At 36.2% G+C, this 26,986-nt stretch overlaps 1 protein-coding gene across 5 annotated transcripts in view; it reads left to right on the top strand.

The window, feature by feature from the left end:
* Window positions 1–26,986, top strand: part of PTPN4 (protein tyrosine phosphatase non-receptor type 4) — a 183,245-nt gene that overhangs the window by 109,420 nt on the left and 46,839 nt on the right. For all 5 annotated transcript variants that reach the window (XM_081141862.1, XM_081141859.1, XM_081141860.1 and 2 more), the window contains 4 exons: window positions 1,018–1,086; window positions 7,926–8,051; window positions 10,513–10,671; window positions 17,782–17,941. In XM_081141862.1, the coding sequence (XP_080997988.1) occupies window positions 1,018–1,086; window positions 7,926–8,051; window positions 10,513–10,671; window positions 17,782–17,941 (514 nt within the window). The remainder of the gene's footprint in view (window positions 1–1,017; window positions 1,087–7,925; window positions 8,052–10,512; window positions 10,672–17,781; window positions 17,942–26,986) is intronic.

The raw sequence follows: 26,986 nt of genomic DNA on the forward strand, positions 1-26,986 counted from the left end.
GCAGGTGTAGTTTATCCTTCTTAAAGGAAATACAATTCCTTAAGAAACTTTCACTTATCTAAATTTAAAAATCATAGTAACATTTCTGACTTTTCCATTAAAACTTCAACAGACATGCCATTCCATTCACATTTATCTATACTCACCCCTGAAAGATGATCTTAAAGTTGTTTGCTTGGCTTTGGAAAGCTATATGGCTGCTTTTATACATATTATATATCTACATATGTAAATGTTTATATTCAATATATTAGACATTTATGTACATTCACAGTTAAATAATGTGATGTGTCAAGTAACATTCTCTGAGAGCTGAGTGTGTGTGTTTTTAAACAAATTTGGTCTGAAAAACATTAGAGTACCACAAAAGATGATCAGTTCCCATGTATAAGCTGTGCTTGCTAGACAAACGAGCTTCAAGACTTCCCCTATAGTGCTCAACTCCAAACCATATTTCTGTTCTTAGTTCCTTTCTATATATAAAAATCTGGAGTTGCCTATGTCTGGACATGGAAGGGTTTGAGGATGTAACTAGTCTTTATATCAATAGCCATTACCAGTAGACAAAGGAAAAGCTTGTCTAAAGAAAGAGCTGTTATTCAAGATCCCCATGTTTCAGGCCCTTCTAGTAGTAGAGACATGAGCTAAACCACAGGCCTATAGGGTAAGGGCAGGGCTTAGACGAACTGAGACACAACCACCTACCTCATTCTAGACGGGGTGCTTTTCCAGGGCCCAGCACAGAAGGAAATCCTCTCATGCAAAATTATTTCTCTCACATTTACTCTTCAAATAAAGAAGTGTCTGAAAAGGAAGTGTCTGTGGAGCACATCCTTGTTGATAATGGAAGAACTATAATTAAGCTTCATCTATTCAGGTAGAATAGAATGTAGTCCAGTCTTATCCTCTGCTCCCTTTTCTCTGCTAGAAATTCTTGTCTCTTATGAGATTATAATTATGTTATGTGTTATTTTATAATTCTCTACAGATTTTATTGTGCATATTTATGTATTTCAGCGGGAGAACTGAAGTCCAGTCAGTTCAGTATGGCAAAGAAAAAGCAAATAAGGACAGGGTATTTGCAAGGTAAGCCACTTCTGTTTCAATTTCTTCATTTTTTAAAAAGTATTAAAATTACTAAAAACTCTTTTTCCAAATATGATTACAGAATTATCACCTGATCCTTCTTGTAATTAAACAACAAATTATGTTGCGGGAATAAGGAAATCGTTTGTCTAGTTTATGCATTCTTTTTTTACATGAGCTAAATTAATCCTGTGCCAAGCATTGTAGCTCTGACTACGCTGAATCAAGTATTATATCATTAATATGATGTTTTATTGTAGGATTCATTACCCTTTTTTAAAACATTTGGAGAGCCCGGCTGGGTTGCTCAGCTGGTTGGAGCGTTATCCCGTATGCCTGTCAGAGCACATACCTAGATTTCACGTTCAATCCCCTGTTGGGGCATGTACAGGATGCAACTGATCGATGTTTCTCTCTCACATCAATGTCGTCTTCCCCGTTCCGCTCTCTAAAATCAGTAAAAACATATCCTCAGATGAGGATTTTTAAAAATCATTTTGGGAAACATTATCACTTATTTAATATATTATCCCGCCTTTCCATAATTTTTAAATCATATCGTTAAAAATAAGTTGATTTTTACTTAGGTGCCATTTAGTTATCTTAAGTTTTTTAGGATCTATTAATAGCCAGTTTACTTTCAACAAGTGAAGTGATGTGATTAAATTTATGTTTTAGAAAATGGTTTTATGAGCAAGGATAGACAGTAGATTAGAAGTAGAGTCTTGGATACCCAGAGACCGGGTTGTTGCAGTAATTCAAGTGAAAATAATGAAGGCCTGAACTAAAGCACTGGCAGTGAAATGTAGAATAGGATCAGATTTGGGGAACATTCTGTAAGTAGAACTAGCAGTTCTTGCCCAATTAGATAGAGATGTGTTAATGACAGGAGTATCTGGAAAGACTGTCAGATTTGTGTGGCATACAACAGATAGGACATAGGAGGGAGAACAAATTTGAAATGAAAAAAGGTGTTAAATTGGCACAGGTCTTGTTAAATTGGCACAGGTCTAGTTTGATATGCCTGGGCAACATGATTATCCAATAGATGATTAAATATTCAGAGGCAGAGCTCTGGAAGTGGGAGAGTGAACAAATCAGTGACTGCAAATATTTGTTGAAGCTCTACTCTGCTGAGCATTGTTTTAGGCCTTGGGAATATAGTGAATAACAAAATACATACACTCTTATTGGTGTAACATATATCTAATATAAGTAAACGACTGGGCCAGTGCACAGCCATGAAAGCTGGAGCCTCCTCATGTTTCGGGAAGAGCAGGCCAATAATGGACCAGAGTGAGCAAGGCAGTGGTAGAGGGGCTGTTTAGAGAGGTGGGCAGCAGCCAGACTTGTATGATCCTTTGCTAGAAATGTAAGGATTTGGGGTTTTAGGTGGAAGCCAATGGAGTCTACGAGCATGGAAGGGGATATAAACAGACTTGCATTTTTGAAGATCGGGTAGAGTGGTAAACTAAAGTATTTATAAATAGCATATGATTTCTAAGATTTGCCTCAAAATAATTGGGCTAAGAGAGTTAAAGTGGTAGAGACGAAAAAATTGACTATGATGATAATTGTTGCACCTGGGTTCTGAGTACACAGGGTTTATTAAACTATTCTCTCTACTTCTGTTTATGTTTTAAATGTTCCATAATAAAAATATTGGGGGTGGGGAGATCACTGTCTACTGCGATAGAGTCAACTATATGGGGATGTGAGTAGAAAGAAGTTGGTTAATCTAATAATGACTAACATTTATTTGTACTTATCTGTGCCCGGCGATTTTTATATTAACTCACAATCCCCAAAACTCAATGAGGTAAATTCCCATTACAGAGGAGAAAACTGAGCACTGCAAGTTTTAATAATTTTCCTGAGATTATATAGATAGTAAGGGATGTAGCCAAAATTCTGACCGAGGCATTTCAGGTTCTTACGCACACTTAACCTCTACAGAGTAGTTTTTGCTGTTCTGTATGACAGGTGGATGCTTGACTCCTTTCCTTCTCAGGGATGTGAAAGATGATCCTGTTTATTGTCTGTCTCCCCTACGAGAGTGGGGACTGGAGTTTTGTCTGTTTTATTCATGGCAGTAGCCACAGCTCTTTATAAAAATATTCTGGATACGATAGATGCTTTCTTTAAATGAAGCAGTGTGTTTTCAGTGAAAATGGCCTAGAGAGGGTAAGTTCTTAAATCAAAATTTCATGTACTTGGCATCTACTGCCATTGGAGGCCTGAGAATTTTAATGAGAACTAGCGAATTTTGCTTTTAATTTTAATTTAGCTCTCAGTCTTTATCCATAGACATTCTGGCTTTGTGTTTCTGAAGTAAAAGGCATTTTTTTCTTTCTCCCCTCCAAAAGTAGAAATTGCTTTATTGTTTTTTTCTACTTATTAAGTGATAGTTCATTATTATTATTATTATTATTTCTTAAATATCTTTATTGATTTCAGAGAGAGGAAAGGAGCGGGAGAGAGAGGGAGAAACATCAGTGATGAGAGAGTCACTGATCGAACCGGGAGATAGTTCATTATTTTTAAAAAACTAACAATGCCGCCCAGCCGACCGTGGCTCAGCGGTTGAGCGTTGACCTAGGATCCAGGTGATCGGGGTTCGATTCCCGGTCAGGGCACATGCCTGGGTTGCGGGCTAGGTCGCCAATCAGTGACTCTCATCATTAATGTTTCCATCTCTCTCTCTCCCTCTCCTTTCCTCTCTCTGAAATCAATAAAGATATATTAAAAACAAAAAACAAAAACCTAACAATGCCAAGTAACATGAAGAAAAATTGTGACCCCCTACACCCCCCAATACAATCATTTAAAAAAAAATTGGGATTTACTAGTCAAGATTTTGCCATGCATATATTCACAGAGATATATGTATGTGTATATTTTATTTGCTTTTAAATTTATTTGCTTTTAAATAAAAGTAAATTTTATTTGCTTTTATACTTTTTGTTGCTTGTTTTTATCACTTATCATAGGCATTTTCTTTGATATTGAAAAATCTATAGTCATTTATAATGTCAATAAATCTTTAAATAGTTAAATCCTTTTATCCTAAACTGTAGATATAACTTTAAGATTCTTCTTCCCTTTACCGCGTGACTTTCATGCCTCTGGAGTTTGAGTCATTGCTAAGGCTATCTTAGGTTTTGCCAGTACTGTGCCCTGAATGCTTAAAAAATAAATTACAACAATAGTATAATTTCCTTAGAGTAAGAGCATTTGAAACAAAACCAGTTATTAAAACATGATATGTATGTGTTTGAATAATAAAATTTACTTGCGTTTTTTCCTTCATTCCTGGCTTACCCTCATCCTGATTTGCCTGTGACCAACCTACCCAGCAGCAATATTGGTGCTGAAAATGCCTTGAGATAGGAAGGAGTTGGCGCTGGTCAGAGTCATAGCATCCTGCTGTGATAGGGTTACTTCCATTTGAATGATGCAGTTCATTGCAGCATTTGTTCAAAAAAGTTTTGAAGTTGATTTCTTATTTTTAGATTTGTGAGGAAAATATTCTCTTTTTCTCTATCAAATATAAATATTGGTGTTGTATCAGTGTCTTGGTCATTTTGGAAGGAGAAAAATTTTACTAAATGAGAACTAGCAAATTTTGCTTAGAGAACACAGAGGTGCCTACCCGAATGGACACCGCTGCTGAAATTATTCAGAACCCTCTCTTTTACAGTCCTAGATACCCTGTTTCCAGTTAGGCTTTACTAACGACCTGGACAGTAAAATGTTAATTTGAAATTGTTTTCCTTGAAATTGCTCTTAAGAGTTTACTTCCTATCAACTTTGTTGTTTTAATTTAAAATGTATTTTTTCTAGCTCTTATTTGCAACACTCCTTTCAGACTCGTTAAAATCAAAGTGAATGTTTTTCTAATTCTTTTCTGTTAAAACAGCACCATAACAAAATACTAACATTTTTTCTTCTTTTCCTAACAAGAAACTTAAACTTTTTTTGCTTGATATTTATAAAAATACTGAACATGATTTGATAACTATTTCTACTGTAGTATGATGTCCTAATATGAGTACCAAGTCATAGGTGTATTTATATATTACTGCTAATATCACATGCAAATGACTTTGTGTTAATGTTTTAATATTTTGATATCAGATTTTGAGAACTATACAAGTAGTTACACCTGCATCTTAGTTCTTCATTTTGTATATGCATTATTAAAGTGTGAAATTGTTTAATAGGTGATTTTATAAAACAGATACGCATTATTCAATGAATAGTAGAGCTAAAATTCTAATACCATAAGCCCCAAATAGCCATCCTATTTCTTGTCATGCTGGAACTGTATGAATCCTCCTTGAAGTGATAAGTCATCACCTGGGACAAAGTTTTAATAGTATTGTTTTAATGGTCCTAACTCTGAAAGATTAAGTATTTCTGGGGTGGTCTTGATAATATATCAGAATCCTGTTGTGATGACCTGATCCATATCTACCAAAATACTCAAATGGTTTTTAGCAATTATTAAATTAACTCATTCTATTAAAGTATTAGAGAATTCTAGAGTTCTTGTTCACTTTATGGCATTTTAGTTGGCAGTATAAATACAACAGATTTCTCCTTAGACTTTTCATGTAAGGTTGGTTTTTCTTCAGTAGTAATAAATAAGTTAACTTTATTTTACTTATATATCGACTCTTTGAATTGCTTTCACACTTTTTTCAATTGTCATATAATATCTAAGAAAAAAGCAAAAGAATGTTTTCATGCAACAGAAAAATAAGGTGCCATGGTCAGAAAAGAAATTTACCACATTGCAAACACGCTATGAAGTGTGGTATTTTTTTCTCTGAAATTTCCACACTCAACAGGAAACATAGACAGCAAGCTTGAGTGGGTGGGTCTCTGAGGTTAAAACTGTTAATAAAATAAAATACCTGAAATTTAGTTTTAAATGCAAAGCGTTTACAACTATGTTTAGTTTTTATTAACAACAGTCAAGTGTTCTGACCCTTTATACTAGGTGAGTATAACTGGATTTTTTCCTCTTTCAAATGACTTGTTTTCCTCTCTTAGAAAATGAAAGTGGTTGATCTCTTGCCTATAGTTAAACTCTCTTACCGCTTACATTTAGTAGTCTAATGTATGAGAAGTAATAGGTTGTTAACATTAAGAATTAGCATAAGTAAAAGAGCTTAAATGCTAAGATTTCTTTTTAAATGTTTTACTTTGTTTTGAAAATCTAATACATGAAATTATATACTTTATTTTCATTTTATTGTAACTGAAAGGAATATTTGCACTGCAGTATGAGGGGTTTGGACTAAATGGTGTCCTGAGTTGTCTTCAAGATAAAAAATCCTAAAATTTAAACTCATGATAATGGGAAATGTTCATGCTTTAATAACTTCAAATTCACTTATGAAAAAATGAAATCCAGGTCAATATCCCTTTGTTTTAAATCAATAACATTTACATCTCCTAGCAAATGTTAAATGTTCTTAAATTAAGCAGATATCATTAAGCCAAACTAAAAAGGCTTTGGCTGTAAATACATGAAAAGATAGGCACTTGTGTGATTTGGATTCATAAGTGGTTTAAGTTACTCATGGTTTAGTAAAGTTAATAGACTAAAGCATTGCACTGAAAATTTATATGCTTGTATATTATAAAATTCAGGAGGGACCTTAAGATTGTACATTTTACTAGTAATTGATTTAGGTGTAGAAATTTAAGTTATTTGTCTAATTGTAAGGTCAAAACTAGGATTTAGGGTCCCTACCCATCATTATTTTAATGCTTCCTAGTATGTACATAAATTTTATTGAGTACTCTTGGTCATTGTTACACACTTTTTAGTCCAATCTTTTTCTGTGTTCTTCAGTGAATTTATTACTCAAATATAAAACTATCAGTTTATAGGATGATTTATTATGTGTTTTTATATAAGTAGCTTAATTCATAATATTATCCTCCATATTACCTCTGCATCTCAAAAGGCTAAAATTTAAATAGATGTCATATATTTTTCATGAATTTTGGCCACTATCTGAATTTGCATATAAAAAAGACTTTAGTTGTTAATTTACCTAAAATCCTAGGGGTGTTTAATCTCTGCGAAGATCAGTATCTTTTCTGAAAATATCACTTAGTTCTTACCTTTATCACTACGTTAGCTGACAATATATAAATAGGTAACAAAACATACTCTTCTGTTCCCCACCTCGAGATAGAATAGTTCAGCTTCCAAATGTGTTTTTAAAAAGAAAAGAACATGGACAACTGTGTGGTAATTGCAGGAGTGGAGGGGGACATGGAGGGGTAAATGATGGAAAAAATAAAGTAAAAGAAAAATTAAAAGAAAAGGAAAATATCCACTGGCCTACTACATATAAAAAGGAAAAAATAAAAAATAAAATTTAGTGTACATAACTATCATTTTTTCCCAGTCCTCACTGCAGCAGAGGATCCGGGTTCTGATTTAAGGACATTCAGGAGAATATGCTAGGAATTGTTTAATACGTCCAAGGTAAGGTTAGGAATAGGCAGTGTCTATAATATTGACACCACTTGAAAAAAGCTGGTAACCATCTCTCCCCTTGCTCTCTGCCTTTCCTCGTTTCTTCTCTTTTTCCTCTTGCCTATTTTCCTACTTTTTCTAACTTAGCTTTTCTTAATATAAAGCAGATTTGCTTTCTTAGGAAATTATTTGGTAAATAGCCTCCAAATGCAGTAATTTCTTAAAAGTAAACTCTTTATGTTTACTCATCTAGAATATGATGTATTAATACAAATTCTAAGTTTTGATTTATAGTTTGGTGCATAAAATTCAAATTTTTTACATATTATTTCTGCAGATCCCCAAGTAAACCCTTGGCACGGAAGTTAATGGAGTGGGAAGTAGTGAGCAGAAATTCAGTATCTGATGACAGGCTAGAAACACAGAGCCTTCCATCACGATCTCCACCTGGAACGCCTAATCAGTAAGTACAAGCACATATCAGGTGTTCTTTTTGCTCATTTCTAAATGATTGGTTGTATATGTCCATTACTTGAAGATCAAAATATGTAAACCTTACTTATTTAAACTTTGGTTAGATATGATTTTTGTTGCTGCAGATCATTATTTCCTCTTAGCCTTTCTCTGAGCCTGTAAGTCATTGTGTAAGTGGCATGGAATAGCCTCAGCAGATGAGGTAGTAGCATTCAGCAAGGGTATTCACTTTCTTACACAGTTGACTTTCAAAGTAAGGGTCTCAGGCCAATAAATCAAGATCTGTTACTAGACTTAAAATCTGGGAATGTGGTGGTTGTTGACATAATCCTTTCCATGTAGATCGCCAACACAGTTTCTGAAGGAGCATATGTTGTCTGAAAATTCTAAGTGATTAGGACTCTCTTACTTGGGCTCCTACCCCAACCACTGCTTTGCCATTTTCTATGGTCTAGAAAAAGGGATTTCCAACATTATTTCCCACAAGCTTAGCCATAGCTATCCTAAGAAGCAGAGTTATTCAGCACTGTTTATGTGTTCCACTCTAGCATTTCACAAAAGCTGTACACTTTGGTACAGATAATAATAGTAAGGCCAACTTGTACTAGCCAAAGATGTTATCTTAATGTTATAATGCTAACAAATGTGTTGTATGTATATAATTAATATAATAATAAACAAATGAGAGTCAGCACATTGACAGAGCTTGTTAACCCATAGGTTGACATACTTGAATTTTGGTATGGAATACAATATTTGAAGAAGCCTTTCTTTAAAAGTATCTCACACACATTAATGTCCGATAAGTGTGCACTACATTAAAGTTTTGTCACTGGTGGATGTTGGTCAGCCATAGAATACACTCCTGGTACCATATTGGCAGTAAAGTGTGCATCAAAAGTTTGGCTCACAGAAGAATGATACCTAACACCTAGATGTCTTTCTTACTACTAGAAAAAATAGGCTAAAAAGTTTCTATCTTGCTAATTGCAGGTTGCTGAATCATGTTTAAAAGAGACAGTCTGTATTCAGAGGCTAATTAGCTTGTTTGAAGAAAATCCAGAAATTTCTTTTCCTGGTTCTTTTCCAGCCAGCCATTTATCCATTTGTTACCAGGAACAAGAAGTTTAAACCAGATGATTGAATTAATTATTTAGCAGTAGCTCTGATTAATGAAACAATTTTAGGTATAATCTGAAAAAAAATTGTTTTTTTCTAAACTTTAAAGAGACAGTACTGTATCGTGGTTAAGAGCATGGGCCCTGGAGTCACTGTACTTTGGAACTTCCAGCAAGTTAATCTCTTTGTCCCATTTCCTTTATCTACAAAATTATGTTTATAATAATAATGTCTTTCTTGTAGTATTGTTATGAAGGTTAAATGAAGTGATGTATGTAAAATGCTTAGAATAATGCCTGGCACATAATGCACATTATAAGTACTCAGATATTAACTATCATAATTAATAATAATAATGACATTAATTCATGTGACTATGTCACTTATGAGAATGGAAATATGTTATTCAATATTTAGTCTTAGGAATTAAAGCCCCATAAATAAAAACATTATAAGGATTGAAAAAGAATATTATGCTCAGCGAAATAAGTCAGAGAAATCTTAAGAATCATATGTGGGATATAAAACTGAAACTCATAGACTTAGACAGTAGTATGGTGGTTACCAGAGGGAAGGGTGTGGGAGGAAGTAAAGGGAAAAGGCAGCCAAATATTTGGTGACAGAAGGTGATCTGACTGTGGGTGGTGGGCACACAGTGCAATATACAGGTCGTGTATCATAGAAGTGTACACTTGAGCCCCGTTGGTGTGGCTCAGCAGTTGAGCATCAACCTAGGATCAGGAGGTTGTAGTTCGATTCCCGGTCAGGGCACAGGCCCGGGTTGCAGGCTCGATCCCCAGTGGGGGGCGTGCAGGAGGCAGCCGATCAGTGACTCTCTCATCATTGATGTTTCTATCTCCCTCCCTCCCTCTACCCTTCCTCTCTCTCAAATCGATAAAGATATATTTTTTTAAAATAAAATTTTTTAAATTTCAAAAAAGAAGTGTGCTCTTGAAACCTATATGATCTTATTAACCAATATCACCCCAATAAGTTTAAATTTTTTAAAAAGAATTCAGACCAGAAGATATTTCTGAATCATTTAATCTCTCCCTTTATTTTATAAATGCTGATTAAGACACAAAGTTGTAATAACTAAAACCTAGAAACATTAAGGATGGTAGAGATAATTGATGACGGAATAGATAAAATCCTAGTGGCAGATGGTGGGCTATAGCTCAGATTTTTACTTCCTATTTTGTGTTCTTTCTGTTTAAGTCACATTGTTTAAGTCACACTGGTTAATCTTAAAAACACCCAGTTTTTGATGGACTCATTTTTTACATTGAATTAAATCACATTTTTACTCAGTTTTCTTTCTCTTTATGTAGTCGAAATTCTGCGTTCACACAAGAGGGAACCCGGTTACGGCCATCTTCAGTTGGTCATTTGGTAGACCATGTGGTTCACACTTCCCCAAGCGAAGTATTTGTGAATCACAGATCTCCATCTTCCACGCAAGCTAACAGCATCATTCTGGAATCATCACCGTAAGACCTTTTTCCATTCATTTTCCTTCTTATAAATAATAATGCCCCAAATTGTTTCATTTAAATATTCTGGGAAATCAGAGCATTTGATACAAGATTTTATTTTTGCAATGTTTTAAAAATTTATATATCTGTAAATGTGCTTATTTGTCCCTGAGAATTCTTGGTGCTCCCCTCAACCGAAAAGAAATCACTATTCTTATTTTATTGACTCAATATGTTCTTGAACTTTTAGTGCATACACTTAAATATTTCTGCAGATAATGTAGCACTGTGGCCAGTCAGTAAGGTAGCAAAAGGTAGAGTTTTTAAAACTGTTTTTTGGGAAGGGACCCCATAAGATGACTAGACAGCCCGGCTGGGCGTGGCTCAGCAGTTGAGCGTCGACCTGGGATCCAGGCGATCGGGGTTCGATTCCCGGTCAGGGCACATACCCGGGTTGCGGGCTTGATCAATGACTCTCTCATCATTGATGTTTCTCTCTCTCTCTCCCTCTCCTTTCTCTCTCTGAAATCAATAAAGATATATTTAAAAAAAAAAAAAAAGATGACTAGACAGTGTTGGGAACATTAAGGAGCAAAGGAGAACTAAGGAAGATGACCATCACACTGAAAATAAGTTATGGAAAGCATGCACATGTTATTTTAAAATTCATTCCTATTTCATGCTGTATACTGATACACAAATTCAGCTTCATAATTCAGTATTTATATCTCATCAGTTTAATGTACAAAGTTCTTTATCGTCAATACACAGTATCTTGATTTGTTGGATTATATAATGCAGTTCATATGCAAGTAAAAATACAGTGTGAGAATTTGAAAAAAGTAAAATACCTTACAAGATATATAGATAGGTAAGAAGAATCATTAGTTGTTGAGAAAGAGAAAGGGGTGTAAGATATAGTGACTATAATCAGGGTTAAAGATAAGATGGAAGAGTAGACGGAGCGAACAGCAAAGCACTTATTCTAGGTGCTCTAGAAAAATGTCACTAGATCTGTAAGACCCATACTGAAAACAGTATTTTCGGCCCATGGTGCGTCCTGGAACTGATGTGAAGATGTGAAGAACTGACTGTATGCGTTGCTCTTACATCATTTTATGTAAGGGACTTGAGCATTGATAGATTTTGGTATCTGCGGGGGTCCTGACACCAATCCCCTGTGGATACTAAGGGACAACTGAAGTTTTAGGGGAGTCAAAAGTTATATTTGGATTTTCTGTTGTGCAGGGGTCAGTGCCCTAACCCCCCCCCAACACACACACATTGTTTAAGGGTCAGCTCTATATTCCCATCTCCCCCTTTCTCTCTTCCAAGAGTTAACACAGGTAGTAATTTGTCCACGAAATTTTTTATGTGGATAAATTTTGAACAGTATGTGTTTTGACCTTGGTTTCCAGTCCATCTTTGGATTATTTTAGGCAAGTTATTGGTTTTGAATATAGTAAAATCATTGGATTAGAAATATATTATTAATTAAAGTAAATATGGATGCTATTAGAGCCCTGGTCTCTACTGATCTTGCAGTTTGTTCGTTTAAATAGTTTCTGTAGGAATTTGAATGTAACAGTATTACTGCTTATAACCAAAATAGAATGATAAAGTATAGGTCTGTTGAGGCTTCAGATACTGGGAGGTAAGAGGCTTGCTTAGCTTCTGTCTGTTGTATAAATTGAATTTCATTTGAAACACTGTATTTGAAGAAAAGAGTTCACTGCTATGAAATATTTGGAAACCCTTGATTTTAAATAACTTTGCTTATGAAACAAACTCATGGACACAGACAACAGTGTGGTGGTTCCCAGAGGGAAGTGGATGGGGGTAGTAAAGGGAAAAGGGGCTAATACATGGTGACGGAGAGGATTTGACTGTGGGTGGTCACACAGGGCAGTGTACGGGTCATGTATCACAGAAATGCACCCTTAAACCTGTGTGATCCTGTTAACCAGTGCCACCCCACTACATTTAATTTTAAAAATAAATAAATAATAAAAATAAAACAACTTTGCTCCTGCTTTTTGCAGTTGGTTTCTTTGAGGTACAACTATAACAATGTTAAAAAGAGAGGCTCTGGCCCTAGCCAGTTAGCTCAGTTGGTTAGAGTGTCGTTCCAATACACCAAGGTTGTGGGTTTGATACCCGGTCAGGACATGTACAAGAATCTTCCAGTGAATGCATAGATAAGTAGAGCAACAAATCTATCTTTCTCCCTTCCTCTCTCTCTAAAAAAGTCAATTAAAAAGAACATTTTAAAAAAAGAGCACAGGCTCTGAATTCAGACTGGGTTTAAAACTTGGTTACACTACTTCAAATTATGTCACCTTGGATGAATTATTTTATCTCTGTAAGCCTCAATCTCCCCACCTGTAAAAAACGGATGATAATATCTGCCTTGTAGAGTTATTGTGAGCATTTAATGAGATGCGTAGTTCAGCAGAGAAAAATTGCTTAGTAAATATTAACTATATAATTATATAACTCTTTCACTTAATTTGGGGGGGATTTATACTGGTAACTTTAAATGTTTATCAACCATCTGTCAGCAAGTTTGAAGTATGGATGTCTGATTGAACACAATGACCAATTCCCCAAATTCTCAACTTTGTCCTTAGGTCCCTAATCCTGAGAAACTATGCAGACTTCATAATCCTCAAGTGTTAAATCCGTTTCCCTGAGCCGTTTTTTTCTGGCCTGTCCTCTTCTAGTCTTATCTAATGAGTCACCACAGCTGTGCTTGTACTGCTTCAATTCCTTTGCTTAGTCCTCAAAGATTTGAGGATATGGTTTTTGTTTGTTTTCTAGTCTTAAATTAGAATAAACTATGCTTCTATGAAAGGTATGTATGCCTTCGGCATCTTTTTTTTTTTTATTCTCAGCCTTCAGGATTTATCGTTATAACTAAAATAATCCCTTTGAGATGTCATTTCTTTCTCTATTCTCCCTATGACAGATCTTCTCCAACTCCCACTTTAAAGACAAATGATTACTTCTACTTATAAGACTCCAGCCTTCTTTGGTTTCTATTTCCCTAATCCTGTCTAAACCACCTGATAGTGGGTGTTGGCCTTCTCGTTAAGTTATAGGTCCCTTCTTTCAGGGTGCCAGCTGTTATTTCTAATGGGGCTATCTTCCACTATGCTGCTTGGTTGTGCTTCCCATGTGTATGATGTCTCTTCATTCTTTTATACTTAGCAGTTGTTTTTTTGTGTGTGTTTTTTGTTTGTTCATTTGTTTTTGAGTTTGGGGTGTGGGTTCTTTTGGCCTAGAAATGGTATGTATTTTTAGAACTGACCTATTTCATGACATTATTTTAAACATATTATATTTCTAATTATAATGCATGGTTTACCTATGAAAGTCATCTTCCTAGGTAATTATTTGAGTAAGTAATAGATTGGCTACGTATGACAGTTGTACACTAGGTATGTAGAAGGAAGTTATCATTTGTTGCAATAAATTAATACTTTTGGAGTATATCTTTAAAATGTAATTGATAGCCTTTGCCCAAATTATGAATTTCAGGAATCTGTGTTGACATCCTTGATTACTGTTAGAGACTGTATTTTAGGTAGGTAGGTAAGTAGGTATGTAGGTAGGTAGGTAGAGGCAGTTTGGTTATTGAAGTTGGAAATGTGGAAAGGGAAAACAGTTACTGGGATTACTGAGAGAGCACAGTTAGTTTGTGGGAGCTTCCCAGACTAACCTAGCCCTAACAGCTATCATGCATGTGGAGAATCTGTTCATCATCCTCTGAGAAGTTACTTTAACAAGAAAGTTACATAAAACAATGAAGGAAGGTGGATAGCCCCAATCCTGAAATCCAAAATTATATTCTCCTTTCCTCTGTTACATCTTGGCTGATCCTCTGTCTACACTTTATTCTCCTCACCTTTTCTTTAGAATTTGGCTTTAATGCCAGCCCAAGCCTGTGTGCTTGGATTCTCTTCCTATCTGTGTCTTCCAGTGGCTGTGAATGTTAAAGGAGAGGTTATACTCAAATACCCACTGGAGTCTGGCAAGTAACACAGGGTGGAATTTATGTGGACCAGAATGCCCATGGCTTATTCAGAGGCAGCAGCTACCACCTGGCTTTGTCCAGTGGTTGACAACATGTAATTCAGGTACATTCTTTCCAGAACTTCCGAACTGTTCATTCTGGAAATAGATATGCATGTAATTTTTAATGTCGTCAATTAAGTCACATTTTACAACAAAGTGAATGTACCAAATGTATGTTGGCCAAAATTGTTTTACAAGCTGTGAATTTGCAACCACAGTCCTAGGACAGTGATTTCTATTCAGAAGTACATAATAAAAATCACTTCTGGAGCTTTTTTGCCATATATGCCTTGTCTCTTACCCCAGAAATGCAGATTCATCAGTTTTAGCAACATGTCCTATAATGCCAGTACTGTCCCTCTCTTGTAACTGAGCATCACCATCATTATGCCCATACCCACTGGGTTTGGCTCACTGAGATACTGCACTGCAGACCGGGTGTCATTTTGTTCCTGTGGCATATATTTAGACTGTTAGCTGGACCCAGAATAAAGAAAGTTGCTCTGACTACATTCCTATCTGATCTCAGCCCTTACACTGTTCCCTACAGACTTAATTTTGAAGATAAATGCTTCCTGGGTGTGACAGCTGTATGCAAAATTAGAAAAAAGTTTCTCTTCACCTTGCATAAGGAATGAGACCTGTTGATTGCAATATGTGGAGTCCAGGGACTTGTGGTTTTTGTCAAGTCTTGGAGGCTTTTTAGAAATGTCACATCTCTGAGGCTCTGCCAAGGGATTCCCATCTTCACCTTTCTTAGTCCCTTGTAGCAGGGCATGGTTGAGATCCATGTCTGTATTCTAATCTGTGGGAATACTTTTCCTGGACCCTTAGCATTAGATTGTATTGAATCTTAGAGGCGTGGGTTGTTAGCAATTGAAACTAATAGAATAAAAACTGGTGTTTGGTTCCTGGAACCCCTGGCCATCAAGATAGACCTCAGAGAAGCTTTTGCTGCAAAGGATAGGTATGTTCTCTGATGCAGTCTTCTTGGCTTATCTGAATTTAGAGCACTTTATGCTCTACAGACTTCTATGTAGAAAGCTCAGCTGAGTGTGCATTCTTGTTTACCTGCTTCTTTAATGATTATATTTTATACTAGCTTACAAAATTTCAGAAGACTATTCTCATTGGGAGAAACCTCCCTGGAGGACTATAGAGTTACACCATTCATTATTAATCCCTCTGACTTCCTTGACACTAATCAAATTTTTAGCTCACTACCAGTATCTACCAGGTATCTAGCAGTGAACCTCTAAATAAGTTCATAGCTTTCTACCAAGGGAGAGCATATGTATCTAAGGGACACTGGCGGTAATCTGTATTAGTTATCTCAAGCTAAATTATGCTGTGGTATAGCAAATTACCCCAATTTACAGTGGCTTACAACCCAGGTGGTTTCTTTCTTACATTATATATACGCCATGGATCGACTGTGCCTCGACTCCATGTCATGTTTATTCCAGGACCCAGACTGACAACACCCCTGTTTGGGATACAGCTGATCATGGCTGAGGAAAAAGAGAAGCCTAATGATTCCAGAGCCATTTCTTAAAGCTTCCTTTCAAAAGTAGAACCATACCACTTCTACTCATATTTTATTGGTCAGAGTGAGTCATATGGCCAAGCCTAATGTCAAACGGGAAGGGGTGGAGAACAGCTTTTGAACTGTAATATAACAGAATATACAGTTCTATTTCCTTAAGACCTTAACAGCTTGTATCTTAGGCATCTGTTGTCAGTCAACAAAAATAAACAAACTAAGTAAAATGTGTGCCTTAGTACCACAGCAGCTGCCAACTTCTTAACTGTCCTTAAGCAATGGACAGTAATTCTTTTATTTCCCCCAAAGGACTCCCTGCCATCTCAGAGATAAATATTAAGCCCAGTGATAGTCATTGCTCTATCAAGAACTGTTTTTACCTCGCCTGTTCTCAATTCCACAGCTTCTTGAATGCATGCCTTCTAGCATACAAGTTGAACCACTGGTTCCCCCTTCTGGTCTTTGTGAAGAACTCACAAGTAATGTTAACATATGCTATGCTTGTTCTTTTATTATTATTATTTTATTTTTCAGTTACAGCTTACGTTCAGTATTATTTTATATTAGTTTCAGGTGTATAGCATAGTAGTTAGACAAATATATTTTACAAAGTTTCCCCCCCAATATTTTCAGTACCCACCTGGCACAATAATAGTTATTACAGTATTATTAACTATATTCCCTATGCTATACTTTACATCCCCATGACTATTTTGTAACTACCAATCTGTACTTCTTAATCCCTTGACCTTTTTTGCCCAGTCCCCCAACTCCTCTCTCCTCTGGCCTCCATCAGTCTGTTCTCTGTTCTTAAAAACTGCAATTTTTACTTTGAAACTTCCCCCTATTATATCTAGCTCTTTTTATCAATACCTACTGTCACAGATTGAGGCTTATGTTCTCAGGTGTTAATTGGATTTCCCCTCCTCACCTTAAATCAGATACTCTGACAGTGTCTCCTTCAGTTTTTTCTTTTCATGATCTCAGCATTTTTACTCAGATTCTAATTCTTGTTGCAGCATTGAGTTCATTACTTTCATTAATCGTGTTTTATTTCTAAATAAATTGGGCCACTTAACGTCTCTAGACTACCAGTTTTTTTACCTGTAGAATGGCTCACCTCTCAGTTCTGATTTCTCTTTCCCTGCCTTGTTCCCTGGCTACCCATATGACCACACCAAAAACCTTTTTTTAAAAATGTTTTTGGGAAGGTATGTACACTGTTATAGTAGATAGTAAATATCTTCATAAGGATACCCTTGACGTAGATTTTACTATATGTACAGCTGTTTACACATTTGATAGAGTAGGAAATTGGACTTGCCACTTAAACTTCAAAGTTAAAAAAGATTTCATTAAACAGTGGCATTTGCAAATCAATAAAGTATTTAAAGATGTCTCTTACTAAACATTGTAAATATGAGTTGCTTGACTTTAGCTTTTAAAATAACAGTTCTGTAAGACAACTTCCAAAATATTTATTCTTTTCCTTTTTTCCTGTCTAGATCACAAGAGACCCCTGGAGATGGGCAGCCTCCAGCTTTACCACCCAAACAATCAAAGAAAAACAGTTGGAACCAAATTTATTATTCACATTCTCAACAAGATCTGGAAAACCATACTAACGAAGCATTTGATGTTCCATCTTCCCCTGAAAAATCTACTGTAAGTGGCTTCCAATATTCTCACATTTCTTTGAAATTTTTAAATCATAAGTGAAATATTATTTCTGTACAGTGGCATATTTTATCTGTAAATTATATTGTAGTATTTTCTCTTTTTTATCATATGTTTGCGCATGAATTATGCCATGATATAACCTAACTGGAATTTCCTTTTATCATCATTTATAAAATGCTCATTGCTCTAGACATTAATTCTTAACAAATTTACGTTGATTTTAGTTTTGTAAAGCACACATTTCTAGAACAAATGCTAATAGTCCATTAAATACCATTTACTTTATTATAATTCACTGAGTGCAGAGACTATCATTTTCATCAACCTTTTGATTATATTTATGAATATTTTGGTATTTTCGCCTTAGAGAATATGCTTTTACCACAACAAATGGTAAATTGTTAGAATCCCCTGATTTCTGAATTTTTAGTGCTTTTTAAGATAGATGTAAATAAACCAAAAGTGATACTGTCAATACATTTTAAGGATACACAGTGTTCACGAAGAAGTGTAAGAGCAGACAAAATATGTGTATGTTTAAGGAAATTTACAGGGACACCAGGGAATAAAATAAGATGCAGACAGAGGAGGGTCCACAGCAGTTTTGGCAGTGTCAGAAGTTTCTGGTGACCAATGCACATCTAGCCCTCTCATTTTTTTACCTATGGCCCTCCCGTTTATCTAAAGTTGAAAGGCAAGAGGCAGCCACTGTATTTTCCCACACTTCCTGCTCCACCACCATAGACATGTCAAAAAGAGAGCAGAATCCTTACCAAAAGTGGCATCTTTAGTGTTACCTCTGTGGTGATTCTTTCGTATCACTCGTTCACTCATTGGTTCACACTTACTGAGGCCTTTCTGTGTGCTAAGGTACTTGGGTGGGTATTGGGAATGCAGAGACAGGTAAGACATGGCCCCTGCCGTTAAATAATCTACAGTGTAGGTTGTGTTTTCATTCATGCAAAAATTACTTTTGAGTACCCGCTATATGCCCTGCATTGTTGTAGGCTTTGAGGATTTTATGGAATGAAATAGAAAAGAAAAAAAAATCTCTGCCTTCAAGGAACTTGTGTTCTGGGGCTAGGGTGAGACAACCAGTAAACGAGGTAAATAATTTATTTAGCATATTAGATAGTATAAATGGTAGGAAGAAATATAAAGCTAGAGGGTCTAGGGAATCTCAGGAGCAGTGTGTTACAATTTTAGATAATACACCAGGGATGAACTTAGTGATAAGCATATAGATAAGCTGAGGGAATAGTAGGTACAAAGACAGGAATACTACTGATACATTCGAGGAACATCAAGGGAGTCAGTGTGGCTAGAGCAAAATTGGCAAATGAGAAGAAAACAGGTCTTGGAGAGGGTCAGGTCCTAAAAGGCTTGTCTTACAAAGACTTCATTTTTTATCCCTGAGTGAAATAGGAAGCAAATGTACATACAGATCTGAGGAGAGAAATAACATAATGCCACTTAAGTTTTAACAGTCTCACTCTGGCTGTTCTACTAAAAATAGCCTGAGAGCAAGGTAGTAGAGATAGTTTTTATGATGTATAGAAGTATTCCAAGCAAGCAATGGTGATTTGGACCAGGGTGGTGGCCACGGAAGTAAGAAGATGTGACTGTATTCTGGATATTTTTAGAGTAAAGATGTGGAGTACTAGAGAAAAACTGAGCATAAAAGCAAGTTTTTTTCCCCTGAACAACCAGAATGGTGAAAGACTACAGGTAGAGCAGGTATGGGTAGAATATCAGGAGCTCAGTTTGGGACATGCTAAGTTTGAGATGTCTGTTAGAAATCAATTTGGAGATAGGATTCTAGAGTTGAAGGGAGAGGTCCAAGCTAGAGTTATGGCAGTGAAAACTGATGGCATGTAGACACTCTGTTAAACCATGAGATAGGAAGAAATCACCAAGGAAGTGTGTTGTGTAGCTTTCTAAATAAGAGATTCTAGAAATTGAGCTTTGGTCCTCTAAATTGTAAACATGAGGGAGATAAAAGAACCAGCAGCTGAGACTGAGGAGGTGCAGATAGAAAGATAGTCAACTGGCTGTTGGGAAGAAAGTCTCAGAGAGAATAACCAACTTTGTCAACTGCTACTGGTAAGTCAAGTAAGAGGAGGACTGAGATTTGAACACCGGAGCAATGTGAGAATCTCTCAATGTGACCATAATTGGGACAGTTTTGGTAGAGTGTTGGGGATGAAAACCAGACTCCTGGACGGAGTGAGAGAGACAGCAGATGTGAACACTCTCTCAAGAAGTTTAGCGGCAAGAGAAAGGAGAGAAAGGGCAGTAGCTGGATGGGGAAGTGGAGTCCAGAGAAGAGATGTTTGTTTGCTTGTTTGTTTTAATGGGAGAACTAAGAGCATTTATCAGAGGATGGGAGAAATGGATAAAGCAGGAGAGTAGAGAATTGCTATAGCAATATTCTTGAGTATGGAAGAGGGGTTGGGATCTAGAGCAAGAAAGTAGGAAGACAGTTTGAAGGCAATGTAAGTTCTATAATTAGAAGTGATTATAGGGAATTCATAGGTATATAAAAATAACTAATGCAGCTGTGCGGTTAAGGAAAGACTTCCCAGAAGTGATCATCTCTGAGCTGTGTCTTGAAGGATAAATAAGAATTAGCCAGAAAACAGAGTAAGTGAAAGAAGCCAGTAACAAATGACCATATATTACATAATTTTCTGTATGTGAAATATCCAGAATAATCAAATCTGTAGAGACAGAATATAGATTTGTGGTTAAATAGGACTTAGGAACTGGGGTGAGGGGTTGGGGAATGACTGCTAATGGATACAGGATTTCTTTTGTGGGTGGCGAAAATGCTCTAGAATTATATAGTGGAGATGTTTGTACTACTCTGTGACTGTAGTAAAAATTACTGAATTATGCACCTTGATTGGGTAAAGTGTATAGTATGTGAATTATATCTCAATAAAGCTGTTTTTTATTTTTTTTATTTTAAAATTTATCTTCCTTGTTGACAGTATTACAAATGTCCCCTTTTCCTCGCATTGATCCCCTCCACCCCTCATCCACTCCACACCCAGGCCTTCCCCATAACAATGTCTGTGTTCAGGGGTTATGCTTATAAGCATATAAGTTCTTTGATTAATCTCTCCCCGCCTGCTCCCCCACCCCTGCTTTCCCTCTGAGATCACTCAGTCTGTTCCATGTTTCTATGTCTCTGGATCTATTTTGTTCATCAGTTAATTTTGTTTATTATATTCCACATATAAGTGAGATCATGTGGTACTTGTCTTTCTCTGACTGGCTTATTTCTCTTAGCATAATATTCTCTAGTTCCCTCCATGCTGTCCCAAAGGGTAAGAGATCCTTCTTTTTTACAGCTGCATAGTATTCCATGGTGTAAATATTCCACAGCTTTTTTATGCACTCATCTATTGATGGGCACTTGGCTGTTTCCAGATCTTAGCTATTGTAAATTGCACTGCTATGAACTCAGGGATGCATGAGTTCTTTCTGATTAGTGTTTCAGGATTCTTAGGATATATTCCTAGAAATGGGATCACTGGGTCAAAAGGCAGTTCCATTTTTAATTTTTTGAGGAAACTCCATACTGCTGTCCATAGTGGCTACACCAGTCTGCATTCCCACCAGCAGTGTACCAGGGTTCCCATTTCTCCACACCCTCGCCAGCACTTATCATTCACTGATTTGTTGATGGAGCCATTCTGACAGGTTTGAGGTGATACCTCATTGTGGTTTTAATTTGCATCTCTCGGATGATTAGTGACTTTGAGCATTTTCCCCTATGTCTCTTGGTCATCTGTATGTCCTCTTTGGAGACGTGTCTATTTACATCCTTTGCCCATTTTTGAATTGGATTGTCTGTCTTCCTTTTGTTAAGTTGTATGAGTTCCTTATGTATTTTGGATATTAACCCTTTATCAGATGTGCTATTGGCGAATATGTTCCCCCCTACAGTGGGCTGCTTTTTGTTTTGTTAATGGTTTCTTTTGCTGTGCAGAAGCTTTTTATTTGGATGCAGTCTCATTTGTTTATTTTCTCCTTTGTTTCTCTTACCCTACGAGATGTATCAACAAACATATTGCTACGAGAGATGTCTTAGATTTTGCTGCCTATGTTTTCTTATAGGATTTTTATGGTTTCACGTTTTACATTTAAGTCTTTTATCCATTTTAAGTTTATTTTTGTGTATGGTATAAGTTGGTGGTCTAGATTCATTTTTTTGCATGTACCTGTCTAATTTTCCCAGCACCATTTATTAAAGAGGCTGTCTTTACTCCATTGTATGTTCTTACCTTCTTTGTAAAATATTAATGGAGCCTAACTGACTTGGGTCAGTTTCTGGGTTCTCTGTTCTATTCCACTGATCTATATGTCTGTTCTTGTGCCAGTACCAGGCTGTTTTGATTACAGTGACTTTGTAGTATAACTTGATATCTGGTATTGTGATCCCTCCAACTTTGTTCTTCTTTCTCAAGATTGCCATGGCTATTTGGGGTCTTTTTTGGTTCCATATAAATTTTCAAAGTGTTTGCTCTAGATCTGTGAAATATGCTCTTGGTATTTTAAGAGGGATTGCATTGAACTTATAGATTGCTTTGGGTAGTATGGACATTTTAATGATGTTAATTCTTCCGAACCATGAGGATGGTATATTCTTCCACTTGTTTATATCTTCCTCTGTCTCGTTTTGCAACTTCGTGTAGTTTTCCGAACACAGGATTTTTACCTCCTTGGTTAAGTTTATCTTAATTTTTTTTGTTGTAGCAGTAAATGGGATTGTTTTTTTAGTTTCTCTTTCTGAGAGTACATTATTGGCATATAAAAATGCCATCAATTTTTCTGGATGTGAATTTTGTATCCTGCTACCTTTTCAAATTCATTTATTAAATCTAGTAGTATTTTTGTGGAGTCTTTAGGATTTTCTATGTACAATACCATGTCATCTGCAAATAATGACAGTTTTATTTCCTTCTTTCCAATTTGGATGCCTTTTATGTTTTCTTCTTGTCTGATTGCTGTGGCTAGGACTTCCAGTACTATGTTAAATAAGAGCATGTGAAAGTGGACACCCGTGTTTTGTCCTTGTTCTTTAGGGAAATGCTTTTAGTTTTTGCCCATTGAGTATGATGTTGGTTGTTGGTTTGTCATATATGGCCTTTATTATATTGAGGTATGATCCCTCTGTTCCTATTTGCTGGGAGTTGTTATCAAAAAATGGGTGTTGGAATTTATCGAATGCTTTTTCTGTATCTATTGATATGGTCATGTGATTTTTGTCTTTCAGTTTGTTTATATGATGTATCATGTTTATTGATTTGTGAATATTTTACCAGCCTTGCATCCCTGGAATAAATCCCACTTGGTCATGGTGTATGATCTTTTTCATATATTGCTGGATCCTATTTGCTAATATTTTGAGGATTTTAGTATCTATGTTCATTATGTAATTCTCGTTCTCTGTAGTGTCTTTATCTGGTTTTGGAATTAGGCTAATGCTGGTCTTGTAAAAAGAGCTTAGAAGTGTTCCTTCCTCTTGGATTTTTTGCAGTGGTTTGAGGAGGATAGGTATTAGTTCTTCTTTCAGTGTTTGGTAAAACTCCCCTGTGAAGCTGTCCAATCCAGGGTTTTTGTGTGCTGCAAGTTTTTTGATTACTGTTTCGACTTCATCAGCAGTTATCGGCCTATTCAGGTTTTCTGACTCTTCCTGATTAAGTTTAGGAAGGTTGTATTTTTCTAGGAATTTGTCCATTTTATCCAGGCTGTCCCACTTGGTGGCGTATGGTTGTTCGCGGTATTTTCTTACAATCCTTTGTATTTCTGTTGGGTCAGTTGTTACTTCACCTCTTTCATTTCTGATTTTGTTTATTTGGGTTCTCGCTCTTTGTTTCTTGATGAGTCTGGCTAAAGGTTCATCAATCTTGTTTATCTTTTCAAAGAACTAGCTCTTGGTTTCATTGATCTTTTGTATTGTTTTTTTAGTCTCTATGTCATTAATTTCTGCTCTGATCTTTTATTATTTCCTTTCTTCTACTTACTCTTGGCTTTTCTTGTTGTTCTCTTTCTAAGTCTTTATGTTGTAGGGTTAGAGAGTCTGTTAGAAGTTTTTCTTGTTTTTTGAGGTAGGCCTGTAGTGCTATGAACTTTCCTTTCAGGACTGCTTTCATTGTGTCCCATAGATTTGGAGTTGTTGTGTGTTCATTTTCATTTGTTTCCAGGAAGTTTTTGATTTCTTTCTTGATCTCTTTGATAACCCATTCATTGTTTAAAAACATACTATTTAGCCTCCATGTGTTTGAATGTTTTTTAGTGTTTTTATTGTAGTCTATTTCTAATATCATGCCACTGTGGTCTGAGAAGATGCTTGATATGATTTCAGTCTTCTCGAACTTATAGAGACATTTTTGTGTCCTAACATGTGGTCTCTTTGAGAATGTCCCATGCACAGTTGAGAAGAATGCCGGTTCTGCAGCTTTGGGTAGAATGTTCTGTAAATGTTATCTAAATCCATCTGATTTAATGTGTCATTTAGGGTCACTGTTTCCTTGTTCATTTTTTTTCTGAAATAACTATCCAGTGAAGTCAGTGGGGTGTTAAAGTCCCCTCATATGACTGTACTGCTGTTGATCTCTACCTTAAAATCCTCTATAAGTTTTTTAAAATAAATTTAGGTGTTCTGTATTGGGTGCATATATATTTATCAGGGTTATATCCTCTTGTTGGATCAATCCCTTTAGTATAATGCAGTGACCCTTATTGTCTCGTTATGGTCTTCATTTAGTCTATTTTGCCTGATATGAGTATTGCTACCCCAGCTTTTTTTTCTTTTCTTTTTTTTTAAATTTCCATTTGCATGGAAAAATTTTTTCCATCCCTTCACTCTCATCCTGTGTGAGTCTTGTTCTGAGGTGGATCAGGATCTTGCAGACAGCATATATTTGGCTCATGTTTTCTTATCCACTGAGCCAGCCTTTGCCTTTTTTTTTTTTTTTTTTATCTTTATTGATTTTAGAGAGAGGAAGGGAGAAGGAGGGAGAGATAGATAGAAACATCCATGATGAGAGAGTTGTCATTGATTGGCTGCCTTGTACATACCTCCGAATGGGGATCGAGCCACTGGGAATCGAAACATGATCTCTTGGATCCTAGTTTGATGCTCAGTCACTGAGCCATGCCTTTTTATTGGAGCATTTAATCCATTTACATTTAAGGTTATTATTGATAGATATTTACCTATTGCCATTTTAATTCTTTATGCCTATGTTTGTCTCTATATTTCTGCTTCTAACTACAGTAGTCCCTTTAACATTTCCTGCATTGCTGGTTTGGTGGTGATAAATCCCTTTAGCTTTCTTTTTGGTCTAGGAAGTGCTTTATTTCACCATCTATTTTGAATGATAGCTTTCCTGGATAGAGTAGTCTTGATTTCAGATCCTTTTTTGCATTACTTTGAATACTTCATGCCATTCCCTTCTGGCCTGTAGAGTTTCTGAGAAGTCAGCTGACAGCCTTATGGGAGCTCCTTTGTAGGTAACAGCTTGCTTTTCTCTTGCTGCCTTTAAGATTCTCTCTTTGTCTTGGATTTTTTGACATTTTAATTATGATGTGTCTCAGCATAGGCCTCTTTGGATTCTTCTTGCTTGGGACTCTCTGTGCCTCCTGAACTTGTGTGACTTTTTCCTTGACCAGGTTTGGGAAGTTTTCTGCCATTATTTCTTCAAACGAATTCTCTAGCCCTTGCTTATTCTCTTCCCCTTCTGGCATTCCTATAATGTGAATATTGTTACTTTTTATGTTGTCCCACAGCTCCCTTAAACTGTCATTCTGTTTTTTATTTGGTTTTTCTTTTTAGATCTGAGTGATTTTTTTTCTACCCTGTCTTCTAATTCACTGATCTGATCTTAAGCTTCCTCTAATCTGCTGTTTATTCCTTCCAATGTATTCTTTATTTCTGCTATGTCATTCTTCATAGTTTCCATATCTTTTTTTCATGCTATTGAGCATCCTTACAGTCAGTATTTTGAATTGTATATCTGATAGATTGCTTATCTCCATTTCATTTAGCTCTTTTTCTGGAGACTTCTTTTGTTCTTTCATTTGGGGCCTGTTTTTTTGTCTCCCCATTTTCGCTTCCTGTTTGGGTTTGTTTCTATGTATTAGGTAGATCTGTTAGGGCTCGCAGTCTCTGGTGCAGAGAATGTCAGACACTGTTTGTGACTGGCCCTGAGTACCCTGTTTGGAGCTATCAACAACTCTGTGCTTGAAGTCCCCTCTGCTGGGGCTGAGTATGTTTGCACAGGACCAAGATGCACATCATAGTCTGCTTTTCCAAGGCCCAGGTCCAGAATCAATAAAACTGTTTTTAAAAAGGAGAGGAAGTAACACAAATTCATGTAAAACTATGAGCACTTGCTACATGCAAAGCTTTAAGCCAGGTTATAGAGATATAGCGATCAATGAATTAAAATTAATTGATAGGCCCTGGCCCAGTAGCTCAGTCAGAATATTTTCCCGATACACCACAGTTTTGGGTTTAATCTCCAGTCAGGGCACATACAAAATCAACTGATAAATGCATAAGTAAGTGGATCAACAAGTCGATGTTTTCCTCTCTCTCTTTCCCCCTTCCTCTCTCTCTCTTAAAGATGTTTTAAAAAATTAATTGATTAAGCTCCTGTTCCTCTTGGCACTTACAATCTAGCGAACAGTGGCATAGAGGCATGAGATTATATCTAGGCCTGCTGACGTGACTCGGTGATTGAGCATTGACCTATGATCCAGGAGATCGCAGTTCAATTCCTGGTCATGGCACATGCCCAATTTGTGGGCTTGATCCCCAGTAGGTTGCGTGCAGGAGGCAGCCAGTCAGTGACTCTCTCATCATTGATGTTTTTATCTCTCTCTCTACCTTTCCCTTCCTCTCTCTGAAATCAAGAAAGACATATTTTAAAAAAAGAAAGAAAATATATCTAGTTGGGGTAACATGCCATTCCCTAAGTCTATTATTCAAAATGCACTTTTCTGAGTTAACAT

Source organism: Miniopterus schreibersii (assembly GCF_964146895.1).
Source record: "Miniopterus schreibersii genome assembly, chromosome: 7".
Taxonomy (NCBI): Eukaryota; Metazoa; Chordata; class Mammalia; order Chiroptera; family Miniopteridae; genus Miniopterus; species Miniopterus schreibersii.